At 42.0% G+C, this 14,878-nt stretch overlaps 1 protein-coding gene across 6 annotated transcripts in view; it reads right to left on the reverse strand.

The window, feature by feature from the left end:
* Positions 1–14,559, reverse strand: part of Vps26c (VPS26 endosomal protein sorting factor C) — a 40,837-nt gene extending 26,278 nt beyond the window's left edge. For 2 of the 6 annotated variants that reach the window (XM_048803674.1, XM_048803670.1), the window contains exon 1: positions 14,343–14,559. In XM_048803674.1, coding sequence (XP_048659631.1) covers positions 14,343–14,399 — 57 coding nt within the window. In that variant the 5' untranslated portion in view covers positions 14,400–14,559. The remainder of the gene's footprint in view (positions 1–14,342) is intronic. The other 4 variants (XM_048803672.1, XM_048803671.1, XM_015478773.2 and 1 more) reach the window with 3 other exon arrangements.
* Positions 14,560–14,878: the final 319 nt, after the last annotated feature.

The raw sequence follows: 14,878 nt of genomic DNA on the forward strand, positions 1-14,878 counted from the left end.
TCATAGTGTATACATATAGATCGCAATTTTTCATATCTCTGGTTATACACAAAGTAGAGTTACACCATTTGTGTCTTCATACATGTACTTAAGGTAATGATGTCCATCTCATTCCACCATTTTTCCTACCCCCTGCCCCCTCCCTTTCCTTCCCTCCCCTTTGCCCTATCCAAAGTTCCTCCATTCCTCCCATGCCTCCGTTATAGATCAGCATCCACTTATCAGAGAGAACATTCAGCTTTTGTTTGAGATTGGCTTACTTCACTTAGCATGATATTCTTCTATTCCATCCATTAACCTGCAAATGCCATGATTTTATTCTCTTTTAATGCTGAGTAATATTCCATATATACACCACAGTTTCTTTGTCCATTCATCTATTGAAGGGCATCTAGGTTGGTTCCACAATTTAGCTATAAACATTGATGTGGCTGCATCACTGTAGTATGTTTTTTTAAAAAGTTGTAGATAGACACAATACTTTTATTTATTTATTTATTTTTTATTTTTATGTGGTGCCATGGATCAAACCCAGTGCCTCAGGCATGGTAGGCAAGTGCTCTACCACTGAGCCACAATCCCAGCCCTAGTATGCTGTTTTTAAGTCCTTTGGGTATAGACCAAGGAACGGGATAGCTGGGTCCAATGGTGGTTCTCTGATTACTTCTTATTTTGGACTTGGACATAATTGCAGAAGAAGCAAAAGCTTCTTACTTCAATGCCTCAGCCATTCTCTCTCCAGTCTCTTTCTTTCCTGCTGGTGCAAAGCAGGATGAGCCATGACAGCCACTGCTGTCCCTAGAGGCCTTTGCTCATCTAAACAAGTCCTTCCCTCCTGATGTTTCAGTTCTGTCCTCACAACCACCTGGTATTCTTAGACCACATTTGGTCTAAAGATCTTGTACACGATGGTGAAAGCTCTTTTATCTACCAATGGGGAATCAAATGCATTAAATAGTTAACTAACGTGAAGACGAATCATAGGTAAGTTACTGAGCCAAGTGGGAAAACAGGAATTAGACAATTAATTGCTTATTGAAACACTCTACTCTTCCTTAATAGCACTCAGAGACTCATTTGGGTTGGAAAATGGAGATCAGAGACATTGAAGAGATTTCAATGTGTTAGGTATCCCCATTTCCACTATTCTGTATAACAACTGTTTTCCATCTTGCTTGAAAAACAGAATAAACAATCACCAGATATTTCTCCACATTGTGAGTGATGGCCAATACTATGTGTATTGACTGAAATTCCAGAAAGGAGAGTTTTGTAGACAATGTTCCATCTCTGAGCTATCATTAAAACTGAGATAATGCTACCCAGCACTCCCATCCATGGATTTTACCCAAGTGAAATGAATGCTTATATTCACCCAAAAACCCCTGCACAAATGCTTCCAACAGCTTTATCCATAACCACCCCAACATCCTTATATGAGTGAATGGATGAACAACTGCAGTACATATACACTGGGTAGGCCACTTGGCAATGAAAGGTAAGAACTACTAACACACACAACTTGGGGGAATCTCACATGCATTAAGCTACTGACAAAGCCAGATATGCAGCAAATAGTCATATTCATGCTATTTATTTGACACTCTGGAAGAGCCAAACTCTAAGATGATGGGGTTGATAGTAGTGGGAGAGACTGACTGAAAAGGGCACTAGAGAATTCTGGGGTGATGGAACTGTTCCATACCCTGAATAAGATGGTGGTTAGTATCAAAGAACTCAACACTGAAAAGGGTTCTCTATTATATGCAATTATGCCTCGTTTTAAAAAAAATAACCATGGAGGGGCCAGGGCTGTGGCTCAGCAGTAGAGTGTTTGCCTAGCACATGTGAGGCATTGGATTTGATCCTTAGCATCACATAAAAAATAAATGAATAAATAAAATAAAGGTATCATGTTCAACTACAATGAAAAAAAAATTCTTAAAAAATAACCATGGAGGTATCAAGCATAGAAGGAAATACAGTTATACTACTTTCTGGACATAGGGTCATTCTAAGTGACTAAGTAAAAAATCTATTTAAAAAATCACTATCAGTGGAACTGTAGCAAAATATCAAGCTATCAATTTACATGAGTTAGGCACACTGACTGCCCAGAAGATACAAGAATACAATTATTCATTCAGAAGCATTCTGGCCTACCCACCAGGAGGCAAGGACCTCAGGTGGCTTGGCATCTACCTACCCTCTCTTCTAAGCACAGCATAGAATAAGCACTGGGGAAAAACCCAGTAAAATGAGGTGGCAAAAAGCAAGGTTACTATCCCCAGAGCAAGATCCCAAATTTCTAGTTCTGAAACATCTAGAGTCTGGAAAAGAAACCTGAGCCACTGGGTTAATGGTTGGGAAGAGGAAAAATAAAGATTATCAATACTATTTACAAAAGTAAAAGTAAATAATGGGGTCTTTGTCAGAGGAGTATTAAATTCTAGTTCTGGTGTGTTGTGTGGTTTCAGAGGTTAGGTAACTAACTGCCTGTTAGCAAAATGACACATCACTAGAGATTACCTGAGTTTAGAGTTCAACAATATTAAACTTGCAGAGTGTAGAAATTGACATTGGGCCAGGAGCTCTGGTGCCATCTGTTATCCCGACAACTCAGAAAGTTGAGGCAGGAGGATCACAAGGCTGGGAATGTGGCTCGGTGCTTAAGTTGACATTGGTTGGAATTGCTGGCCTAAGTGCATGTGAAGACTCCAGACTAAACCAATAGCTCAGGAGGGCTCCAACTTCAGAGAGCTGGACAATGACATGCCAAAGTAATGACTGTGGAGAGAGAGAGAGAGACTCTGCCAAAGAAAAGCTTCCCACACCAGGGCGCACATTCTGACAGCCCAGCAGCCGTCAAAGGGAAATCCCAGAGTGAAATTACACATAAACAACAACAAAAGGGTCTACCATCCAAATCCAAGCCAGGATGCAGGCAAACTTCAGGCACAGAGGGTGAGAGGAGAGTCCAGCACAAATGAAGGGGACAGCCTGGGTGACCAGTCATGGCTAGCAAGGGCTCAGCTGGAGGGCACCTTGGCAGATCACCTGTACCACAGCAGCACCCATCAGGCTTGGGTTTCAGGCTCATCCGGAGGAGGACCCCATAGTGGGAGGCCAGGAGTGGTTAATGTTGGGAAGTGCTCCTGGGGTAGGAGCCGGAGAAGCAGAGAATGTTACTTTTCATTTGTTACTTCTTGGTATTACTTGAATTTTCTTAGCAATACATTGTATTCTTCCTCCTCTTTCTTCTTGCAGTGCTGGGATGAAACTTGGGGTCTCCTGCATGCTAGCTTTACCACCAAGCCACACCCCAGCCCTTATTTTTTTATTTACAAAACTACTTTAAAAATTTTTGAGAGATGTGAAACATATGGTCAGACTAACCTTTTTTAATGTACCTTTTTTAAATGAACAAAATTTTCACATTTCCCTGATTATTATTAAAGAAGGGAATTTCTGCCCTTTTACCCCTTAATTCAAGTGATGGGGCTTCTGTTCCTTTCCCAAAGATGATAATTTGGGTTCTAGGGTAACTGTCTGGAACAATCCTTTGTGATGAAACAAAAAAAGGGCCTGTTTTTTTTTTTTTTTTTTTTGGCTGACATCATTCCTGGCATGTGAGTCAAACTGTTAAGTGTGAATAAGAACATCATCGAGGGGAGGAGAGGGGAGGCGGCATTGGAGGGTGCGGTGGACATAGCAGACTTGCCAGAGCACAGCTGGTATGGCCCTGAAGTTACGTAGAGGCAAGTTCTACCTGCACATCAATAACCAGGGTCAGGGCAGTTTGATGAAGTACAGGTTCCAATTAAGAGCCAGAGGACCACAGCCTTACCACCTTCTCAGCCCAAGTTCAAACTTAAGTAAGGATTGCAGCGAAGGTGGCTGGAGACTGCCCCCTCACACTGTGCACAGGCATGGACTCCAGTCAGGCAGTTACCAAGGAGAAAACTGGTAGAGACTACCCAAGGATGTCAATCAACTGGTGGTTTACATCCTCCAGTAAATGAAATAAAAAGTCTTGTTCCGTGCTCTGTATTATTGCCTTGAACCTGGAAATTAATCCAACCTATAAATTCTGACGTGAGGCCAAATAAAATGGGTTGGAATGAAAAAAAAACAAAAAACAAAAAACTTTAACCGTGCTAGCTGGTTCTGGCTGGTCATTATATCCTAGAACCAGAGCTTTTTTTTTTTTTTTTTTTTTTTGGTAGCACAGATGGAACCCAGGGCACTCTACTGCTGAGCTAAACCCCAGTCCTTTTTTGAGATAGGGTCTCAATAAATTGTGAGGGTCTCACCAAGCTGTAGAGGCTGGCCTTGAAACTTCCAATCCTCTTGCCTCAGCCTCCCAGTCAGTGGGATTAGAGGTGGACACCACCAGGTCATACGGAACCTGTACTTTTCAAAGTGACCACTGGGCCAGAGGCCTAAGCAGGCATCCATCTGAATAGTCACTTTAGGATCTTGGAGTGCAGCAGGGGACTGGCTATCCTCACTTCAAACAGACCAGCTCTGGTTCATCAGTATGAGCTGTTTTGATGTGCATTATGTTCATAAAAATTGACATTAGAATTATATGTAAGATTTCATTTTATGTTTCATTATTTCAATTTTTTTCTGGTCAACCTTTACCCTAAATAATATTCATTTTCTTGAGCTATTTAGGGAGAAACATTCATTTGTAATTTATGGGATGAAAGGTGAATATATTTTCAATGGCCTTGAGAAAGAAGCCATTTCTCTTGAGCCTGAAATTTTTTTCTGCATATAAGAGAGTAAACAGTCTCCTCACTGCAGACAATAAGAAAGCAAGGCAGTCTCCCCAGAGCTGCTCACCATGAAAATGTGTCCAGAAAACCTTGTGTGCAAGGGACCTGGATGGCACCTGGAGTGAGGACTCTTCCTTCCACAAAGTGTTTACAACAAACCATTGTTAACATGTTTGTATGAAAACATGACAGGACATACTAATGAGAAGCTTTTACTTGATGTTTTATTTGTAGAAAAGTTTCAATTTTGCCATATTTATATTTTAAAATGCAAATATGAGAAGAAATGAGGTTCCCCAAAATGTGGCCTGGGAACAGCTGATCTAGAAACCCCTCTGGAAGAGAAGGATCTGCATCCACAGGCCTGGCAGGCACTGCGCTCTGCATAGTGAAGGCTCTGAGCAGCCCTGCTGCAACCGAAAAGACCCCAGGTATACCCCCACCAGAGAGAAGAGGGCCAGGCACAGTCATCCACCACCACCACGAGCAGAATCCCGACTTGGTCTGTGGCAGGTCCAGGCACTGACTGACCTCCCTAAGCCCTGGACACCCTAACAGGGCAAAGTTGATTTGAGCTTGGCCTGCTGCTGTCAGCTACTGATTTGTTGATGCTCCTCTCAAACAGCCTGGCCTCGTGCACTCACTGGGAAGGGAAGCAGGTGACCCCATAGCTGCTGGCTACCATGGCAGTCTGCTTTCTGAACAGAGGCTGATGCCTACAAAAGTAACGAAGGGAAATGGGGACTACAGCATGTCTAGGAAAAGAGGTGCGTGCAGATAAAACAACTACCAGAGGAAAAGCAGGAAGAGGTGAAGAGCTACAAACCCTTCAGGTGTAGCTGAAATGAAAATGGAGAGGAAATGGAAACCCAGCTTCTCCGTCCAACTTTTGGGAACCTTCCTTGCTAAGAGGTCAGCCATTGAGTGTGGGCAGAAAACTTCAGAGAAGGGAACTGAGGTGTGACATTGAGTGATGGGTATCAGAGGGTCTACCTCAGCCTAGTAGGATACATACTGGGAAGGGAGAAGGCAGCATTTTTTTATGGGGGAAGGAGGGCAGCGGGAAAGTACAACAGCTATGAACTTGCTCAAATAGGCTGGGCACTGGGGCCACCTATAAGGAAAATCAGTGTTCACTGGAGTGGAAGATGAACATGGACAGACCAACTGGGCCACCAAGTGGGGAAGGAGCCTGTGAGGGGGGAGAACAGGACAAGAGAGGTGCCATCTCCCCAAACCTGCCGAACTGAGTGTCCAGCCTGTGAGCGGCCCAGTGGGGCCATCAGCACTGGAGAGAGACAGCAGTGGGGTGGAAGATGAGGACCAAAGGATTCAGGCCACAGGGAGGGCCCGGCTGGTGACACAGCAGAATCCAGGAGGACAGGGCAGAAAAAGAGCAGCCCACCAGGTCACAAGTGTGTGGCGTGCTGAGACTTGTCCAGTCGCTGTGTCTGGAAGCAGACACACCCTGTTGTGGTGGAGCCGGCTCAGGCCAGCATGAGATCTGCTGCAATTAATAGAGAACTACAGGGACAGTTTTATTGCACCCCAGTTTCCAAGCAGGCTAGGATAATTCTGCAAATCCCCCTCATACATTATATAAGGGTTAGATTATGATTTAGGAGACAAGCCTTTTCAGGAATATTAGTTTATCAGTGAAAAGAGACCCACTTATAATTAATTTACTGAGAACTCAGTAGGACAAATAAAATAGTTAGGCTTTTTTTTTTTTAATAGCACTTCAGCTTTGCAATTTTTCTTCATAATAATGAGCTGTTATGTACAGAGTTTCCACTCTTTATTTTTTTAAATAAGAAATTACATGCAAGCCAAGTAAGACAAAATGCAGATCTAGAGGTTTCTATGGTTATAGTAATCGGCCCACAGTACATAAATCCCCTGTCACTGGAACCTGGCTGCACTGGGAATAAATCTCTTATTTATGCATTTCACAACCATAATATTTAACAGTGTCATTTTCATGAGTACATGTGCCAGATTTAAGAATGTAAAACATTCTGAATTTATAAAAACAAATGAATTATATTTACATTACAGAAAGATTTACTGCAGGGTTCTTGTAACCAATAAGCTCCCCTAGTGCACTGAAGATGTAATTTCTAATGCATCTTAGTCAAACTTTTGATCAAGAACATATTACTATACCATGCAAAGAAGTATATAGCAACACCGAAATCACACTCAGCTTTGGGGGTGAAAAATGCTACAATATCTGTGTTCACTGACCCTCCTTCCTCCAAGTCCACAGTGGACGAGTATCTGACAATATGCAAATTGTCTAACAAGTACTTACTATGCCATCTGTGGGGTATACGAATGTGATTAAGGCATGGCACCCAAGAACAGTTCTTGTAGGTCAAACTGTCTCTGTGAGGCATGAGAAATGGAATAATATAACCACCCACCAACTGAGCCACCATTATGAGTCAGAATCCATGACTCTTGAAACATTAATTGAATCCTTCAACCTTTGAGTAGGAGCCATTTCCATCCCATAGATAAGAATGAAGATCCAGAGAAGGCACATGAGTCCTGGACTTGGAAATAAGAAGACACAGTTCAAATGTCTGCTCTCACCAGGGCCCAGGGTGTGTCACTGAACACTCCTGGCCTCTGTCTTCTCAACACATAATGGGGCATCAGCACCTCCACAGAGCAATGGGAAGGATTAAAGCACTCGATGCATGTTCTCATAAGACAGTATTAGTTCAGTAACTTTTGCTGGAGATTTGAAATTAGGGAATTTTTATCATATTCCTGACTGTCTCATCCCAAACATGGTGCTTTGGGAAGAGGTTAAGTTTTTAGACTCAGTGGGAAGGAACTGTAGCAAGAAGGTGGCATGACAATAATGTTGGAAGTCTGAGGAAGGGTCTGTGTTCACCTTGGGCCCAAAGAGCTGGGAGGAAGACCCTGGGGAATCCAACTTTGGGAAACTATTATTTTCTATTCCTGAATGAGAAAACATATTTTTAGGATTTCTGAAATCTCTCCTCCCATATTTATTTTAATCATTCCCTTAAAAATGACTATTCTAGAGCAAATACAAGTAATGAGGGGCCCAATAGTTGCTTTGGGGCTAAGTCAAAATAGGAATAAGTCTTACCAACATCTGTCTAGAACTGACACCTAGAATATTATTTATAATTACAAAGCAAACCCATAATGTACCTATAAGAAGAGTTCCCCCTTTCTGATTAATGCATTGAAAAAAAATATTAGTCTTAGAAATTTTGTTCAAATGTTTTAAGACTTCAAATCATCATTAAACAGTTTTTCAGCACTCTACCAAGTGGTAGGTACTGCCAGGCCTAGGAATACAAATATTAAAATATATATGTATTTTAATTGGGTAGACTCCTAATAAACAGACAACAGAAGGCAATCCGTGCAATCGTGAAGGTATACACCATGGATGTTTGTAACTACTGGTTACAAGTGAATTATGGTAAACAGTCCCATATTACTGTCTTTCCCTGGCCATTCGACTTGACATTCCTCTTCTCCATCAAAATCTCATTTTCTTATTAGAGCTATAGTTTCCATAATTCTGCTCATAAGACTTTCTCAGGGCTGGGGTTATGGCTCAGTGGCAGAGTGCTTGGCTTGCACATGTGAGGCACTGGATTCAATCCTCAGCACCACATAAAAATGAATAAACAAAATAAATTTTTTTTTTTTTTTTTTTTTTTTTTTTTAAATATTTATTTATTTATTTATTTATTTTTAGTTATTGGCGGACACAACATCTTTGTTTGTATGTGGTGCTGAGGATCGAACCCAGGCCGCACGCATGCCAGGCAAGCGCGCTACTGCTTGAGCCACATCCCCAGCCCAAAAATAAATTTTTTTTTAAAAAAAGAATTTTCTCAAATTTAAAGATGAGTCAGGTATAGTGATACATGCCTCTAATCCCAGCTACAAGTGAGGCTGAGGCAGGAAGATCACTTGAGCCCAGGAAATTGAGGCCAGTCTGGGCAGCCTAGCAAGACTCCAGTTCTAAAAAGTTAATTAATTAAATAAAATTGAAATACTAATACCAGAAATTATTATAAGCCTATGAGTGGCAGAGTTGTTGCCACATCACAAAGTAAAGCACAATAACTCATGTAAAAAAAATTGTAACAAGATTAGAAGATATTTAAGTTGTACCATAATAAAAATACTACAAATCAAATCTTGCTGCAGACAATTTTGGGACATGACAGTACAGCATTTATGTTGGTGTCTTCCATGTTGCCACAGAGCAGGAAGCTACTCAACCACAAAGCTTCATCAGGGCCCCTGGAGCAGTATCTGCTCCTAAATCTGAGCAGGTGATTCCACTTCTTCCAAATTCGTCCCATCTCTCCTGGTCCCCTGCCCCTTTCCAGGTGGACCAGATGGGGTTAAGGGTGTGTACTAATTTAAAAGCAAAAATTTTGTGGGATGCAACTGCAGTAGTACTTAGTGGGAAATGTCTGCATTAAGAAGAGACATTAATATTACAATTGAATATGCTGAACAGCCAACTTAAGGAAGTATAATTCTTTTTTTAACATTTATTTTTTAGTTGTAGTTGGACACAATACCTTTATTTATTTATTTTTATATGACGTGAGGATTGAACCCAGGGACTCTCACATGCTAGGCGAGCGCTGTACCACTGAGCCACAACCCCAGCCCATGGAAGTGTATTCTTTTCTTTTTTATATATATCTTTATTTTGTTTATTTATTTTTATGTGATGCTGAGGATCAAACCCAGTGCCTCACATGTGCGAGGCGAGCGTTCCACTAGTGAGCTATGACCCCAGCCCATGGAAGTGTATTCTTAATAGAACAGAATTAACTTGAAGAAGAAATTGTTTGGAAAGACAATAAAGCCAAGTTGCATTAAAAAATATTGCCGTTGCTGCCAATTCAGATGAGGAAGAGTAACAGCAAAAAAACCTTTCACTGGACTGAGATCACGTCCCAAATGTCCACAAGTTCTGGTTCACTTTGCTGTCTACTCCTCCTGACTGAAGCCAACATGGAAATGGTTGTTATTCATTTCCCAGGAGCACTGTAAATTACACTGTGATATTTCAGTAAAAACAACAATAACAACAACAAAAAAATTGCCAAGGCTGGCCTTGAATTCACAATTCAGCAGCCTCAGCTTCTAAAGTAGCAGGGTTTAGACTCTGATTTAATACTTCATTTTCAAAATTAGCTTCAGTGAAGCTCCAGAAGAGCCCCAGATTCCTCTTCCCCAAAATGACTAGATCCTACTCTGTGTTCCTCTTTCATTTTATATATTTACTTATCTCTGCTTGACCTGCCATCTTCCAGAGATCAACAGACATAAGTTGAATCTGAATGAATTTACTGATTAAATAAAAATCAAAAAAAAAAAAAAATGGGAGTAATGAAATGTGTTGGTATGAAAAAAAAAAATCCCAGATAATACACTATTAAGCAAAAAAGAACAAGCTGTCAGTTGCACATGGTGTGTATGAATGTTTGTAACAGTACACAAACCACCTGTGGATACCTCTAAGGGCAGGAAGGGAGTCCAAAAGAGCCTTTTCCCTTTACATCCTTCTTCTATGGCATGTATTGCACTTATATTTTCAAAGCTTCAAATTTAATAATTTTGTCAAAGAACATTGTTCTCCAGGAAAAAGAACCCAAATATCAATTTTAAATCCAAGTATAACTTAGGTTCTCTAGTATCCATAAAATCAAAACTGTTTTCAACTGCTTTCATAACTAAAAGTCTGAAAAACACAGTATCAGCATAATAGCAGGTGCAGTGGCACATGCCTGTAATCCCAGCTACCCTAGAGGCTAAGGTTGGAAGATTGAGTTCAAGGCCAACCTAGGCAACAAGCATAGTAAGAGTCTATACCTGCAACCCCCGCCCTCCAAAGTTAGAATCAGCTTATCTCCAGAATAGAAGCCATATCAGTCTTTTTTTTTTAACTGAAATATGACAATGTTATTTATAGCACTCCTAGGAAACAAATAACGGGCCCTTTCCATGTTACAAACTCCACCATTCTGCATAAAAATGGCCACTCCTGGGATGCAGTATAATAAGTACTGAGTGGACACAATTTGGAATCTGACTGATCTGAGTTGGAACCTAGCTCTGTCATTAGTTGGATGATCACATTCTTCAACCTGTCTCAGCCTCAATTTCCTCATTAGAAAAGTAAATGAGGGCTGGGGATGTGGCTCAAGCGGTAGCACGCTTGCCTGGCATGCATGCGGCCCGGGTTCGATCCTCAGCACCACATACAAACAAAGATGTTGTGTCTGCCGCAAAACTAAAAACTAAAAAATAAATAAATATTAAAAAAAAAAAAGAAAAGAAAAGTAAATGATACCACCTGTCAAAACCCCTAACCCATGTTTCCCAAGAACCTCCGCTGGGACATAAGATTGCTTTATATGGTTATATGGACAAACATGTTTCACCTGAATGACAAACATTTATGATCTCAGGCCTGGGATGTTATTGCTTAGGGTCAGACAAAGGGGGTAACCAACGACAAGAATTGCATGGTCTTTAGTAACTGAACCTTTAGTAACTGAATCTTCACCAAGGTGGATGGAAAAAATGGAAACTTCGTATGCCCTTAGCTCCACCTGCAGCCAACTGAAGCTGGGAAGGGTAGGAAAGAGGTGCCGCCCTTCCCTCAACCCAGGTGCAAACTACACTCAAAATATGCATTGTCCATGGTCACTGAGACCTTACCAAGCAACCAGCCAGCTCCAGGTCTTACACCTACATCTCAGGAAGCAGCCATGACAGTGCTGGCTGCAGAATCCACCTATTCTGAAGAGCAGATCCTGGGGTCTAGCACCTAAGTCATGTGTACACAGGGCCGGGTATATATTTTTGTCAACTGATTAGATCTATTGATTTAGTAACTTTTTTACTTTCTTTCTTGCCTTAAAAAATATGGGTGACCATTTAGTAGAAGTTAGGCTTTTCTTTACAATTATCACATAATAATCTCCTTTAAAAATACATTTAAACATAAAAAGTGACTGAAGATTGAGTAATACTGCTGTAAGCTAACTGGAGACTCTCCTCCTGGTAACAGCACCAAGGGATATGTTATGAGGCACAGCTGATCTCATCTTCAATTCTGCTCCCCACAGGGAACAGTCCTGGCTGCACAAGAGTTCTACTGGGGCAACTTCACCATCTCATTTCTTGCACCTTTTCTAAATGTACTTTTCATTACCGGTACATTAGTTTCAAAAAACATCTCAGCAGGGGTAACATTTCTGAGTAAAATGTCAGACTTTTCAATGTACTTGTCATTGCCCCTCCTCCATTATTATTTAGAACAATTTCCAAGCTTCCAAAAAGATATATGGATACAAAGTATTAGAAAAATTGGGAACTTCAGATATTGCTGGTGCACCCTAAATGACTGGCATTTTTTAAAATAGTCGGCAATTCTTCAAAAAAAGCTAAACATAAAGTTACCAGGCAAAATCCACTCCCAGGAATATATCCAAGAGAAATTAAAACACGTTCACATAACAATTTTTACTAGACTGTCCATAACAGCATTATTCTTCAAGGTCAGAAGATGAAAATAACCTAAATGTCCATCAACAAATGAAAGGATAAACATGTGGTCTAGCCGTACAAGGGAATATTATTTAGCCACAAACATGACTAAGGAATTGACACATAAAACTATATGCATGAACATTGACAACATTATGCTAGCTCAAAGAAGGAAGCCAGTAATAAAAAGCCACATCTTGTATTATTATTCCATTTATATGAAATGTGTAGAATAGGCGAATTCAGAGACAGAAAGTAAATTTGTGATTGCCAGGGGTGAGCAGGGAGAGGGAATGAGTGTAACTAGTAATATGTACAGGGTTTCTTCTGGGGGTAATGAAAATTTTCTAAAATTAGATAGTGTGGTGGATGCACAACTCTGCAAATATATATTAAAAACATCGAATTATACTGTAGAAGGGTAGATTTTAAGTTATTTGGATTTTATACCTACAAAGCTGCTGTTTTTTAAAGAATATAGCGTAGACCTACAAAGCTTTCAACAAGATCTGGCAATTTTTTAATATCTTACTACAATTGCTTTTTCTCTTTCTCCTGCACCACAAACAAGAACAGATACATGTGCACAATTTATGGTGGGACCATCTGAGATTTAGTTACTTTAACACTTTGCTTCTAAATACTGATGAGCATGTCGAATATTCTCCCATGTAACCAAAATACAAATAGCACACTGGGGAAATTCAAAGCAAATAAAAAACATTATTTAACATATAGTCCACATTTAAATTTGTTTTTATCAAAAATTGTGCACAGTATTTGGTTCCCATGTTCCTTTAGGTGTGTTTTAATCTTGAAAACCTCTCCTGCCTTTTCTTTAGGACCAATGTTTCTGAGCTATTTTGGTCAACTGTTGAACTGAATGACCCTCAAGTGGGACATGCCTGGTTTCTTTATGAACCCATGCAGATTAAATATTTTTGGCAAGAATACTTCATAGGTGATTGTGTCCTTTTCAGTGCATCAGGGGTGTGTAACTTCAGTCAGTCTTGTCAGTGGTGATAGGAAGGTGGTGTTCTTGTTGATTTTGGTTCTGTGTGGTGCCTAGAAGAGTCATCCATTATAAAGGTAGCATCTCCATTTGTTAAGTAATAACCTGAGAGGTGGTCATTTGAGTCTGTACAATTATTAGGTTTCCCCAACTCTTACCCAAACATTTTAGCATTCATTCAAGATCTTTGCCTGGTATTCTGCCCCATTTGACACCACTTTGCATTCATGTGACGAAGGAATGATATCAATTTTATTCCAAAGAGCATGGGAATAGCAATGTTCAACCCTAGCTCTTGAACATCAGCATCTCCCGTATCTCTGTAGTGGGACCTTGTCAATAATATTTTAAAATTCTCCAGAGTGACTGATTTTGACGTAGATAAGGGTTCAGATTCCAAGTTGAAGGAAACTTCCAATATTCTCATTTTGCAAATAAGGAAACCAAGGCCCGTGGGAGGCCAATGGCACAAAACTTGTTAACGATGTAAAGGTTTGCTTTGACTTGCTTTTAATATGCCATTCCTTCCCAGAAAAGGTGTAACTTGTATGTTATTAGAAGTGACCACTGCCTAAGTATGTTTCTACCAGATGTGCATACCTCTGCTTTCAAACTTAATTGTCCTTTTCGTTCATGAGCCCGCTGCGGCCACGTTAGGGGGTTGGGAAAGGGGCGTCTGTCTGATCATCAACTCCTCCGCCCGAGGGCTCCGTGTGACAGGTCAGGCCTGGGGACCTGCTGCGCACAGGACGTGCGAGGCCCGACAGCCGCAGCGCCGGCGCCGCGCCCAGGCCCTTGCGCGCCCTGCAGACGCCCTCCACGACCCTCACGCAGCAGCAAGCAGCGCGCGGGACACACCTGGCAGGAGCGCACCTGGCGGTGTCATTCCGCCTCGCCCAGGGTCGCCCAGAGGTGTGGGGGGCGCTAGAGACAACGGAATCCCCAGGCCCGGCCACCCCTCCACTTACCCCGGCGTGATAAACTTTATTCGCTCTTTTAATCTTGATGTCCAGGGAAGTCCCCATCTCAGATTCAACGGAGCGACCACCACTTCCGGCCGCGCGTGACCCGAGGGAGGGGTAGCCCCGCCCCGCCCCCTCCCTCTCCGCCAGCCGTGGAGTCACGTGACTTCGCACTCTACGTCGGCGCGGCTCCCCAGATCCGATAGGGAGTAGGACCCACGCTTTCCTCCTTCCGGCGCAGGGGCGGGTCTGAGCGCGGGCAGCGGGACTCGCACCCTAGCCCCACCCCCGCCAGGAGTGGGGGGCGGTACTCAGATAGCCCCACCCCTTCCGAAAGGACTGTCTTTCTTCGGAAATACCCCTTTCTCCCTCCTTCAGGGAGGAAAGGGGGAGGTCGCCGCTCTCCCGGCGTGCCCCGCGGCAGGGGGCGGGGCCGAGGCCGTCTTGCCGGCGCGCCTAGTGCTGGAAGGCCGGGTCTCCCATCAGGCTGTGCGGCACAGAGCTCTGCGCTGCAGAGGTGGCTTCAGGAGGTTACAGCTTGG

Source organism: Marmota marmota, unplaced genomic scaffold (assembly GCF_001458135.2).
Source record: "Marmota marmota marmota unplaced genomic scaffold, marMar, whole genome shotgun sequence".
In the NCBI taxonomy this organism is placed as follows: domain Eukaryota; kingdom Metazoa; phylum Chordata; class Mammalia; order Rodentia; family Sciuridae; genus Marmota; species Marmota marmota.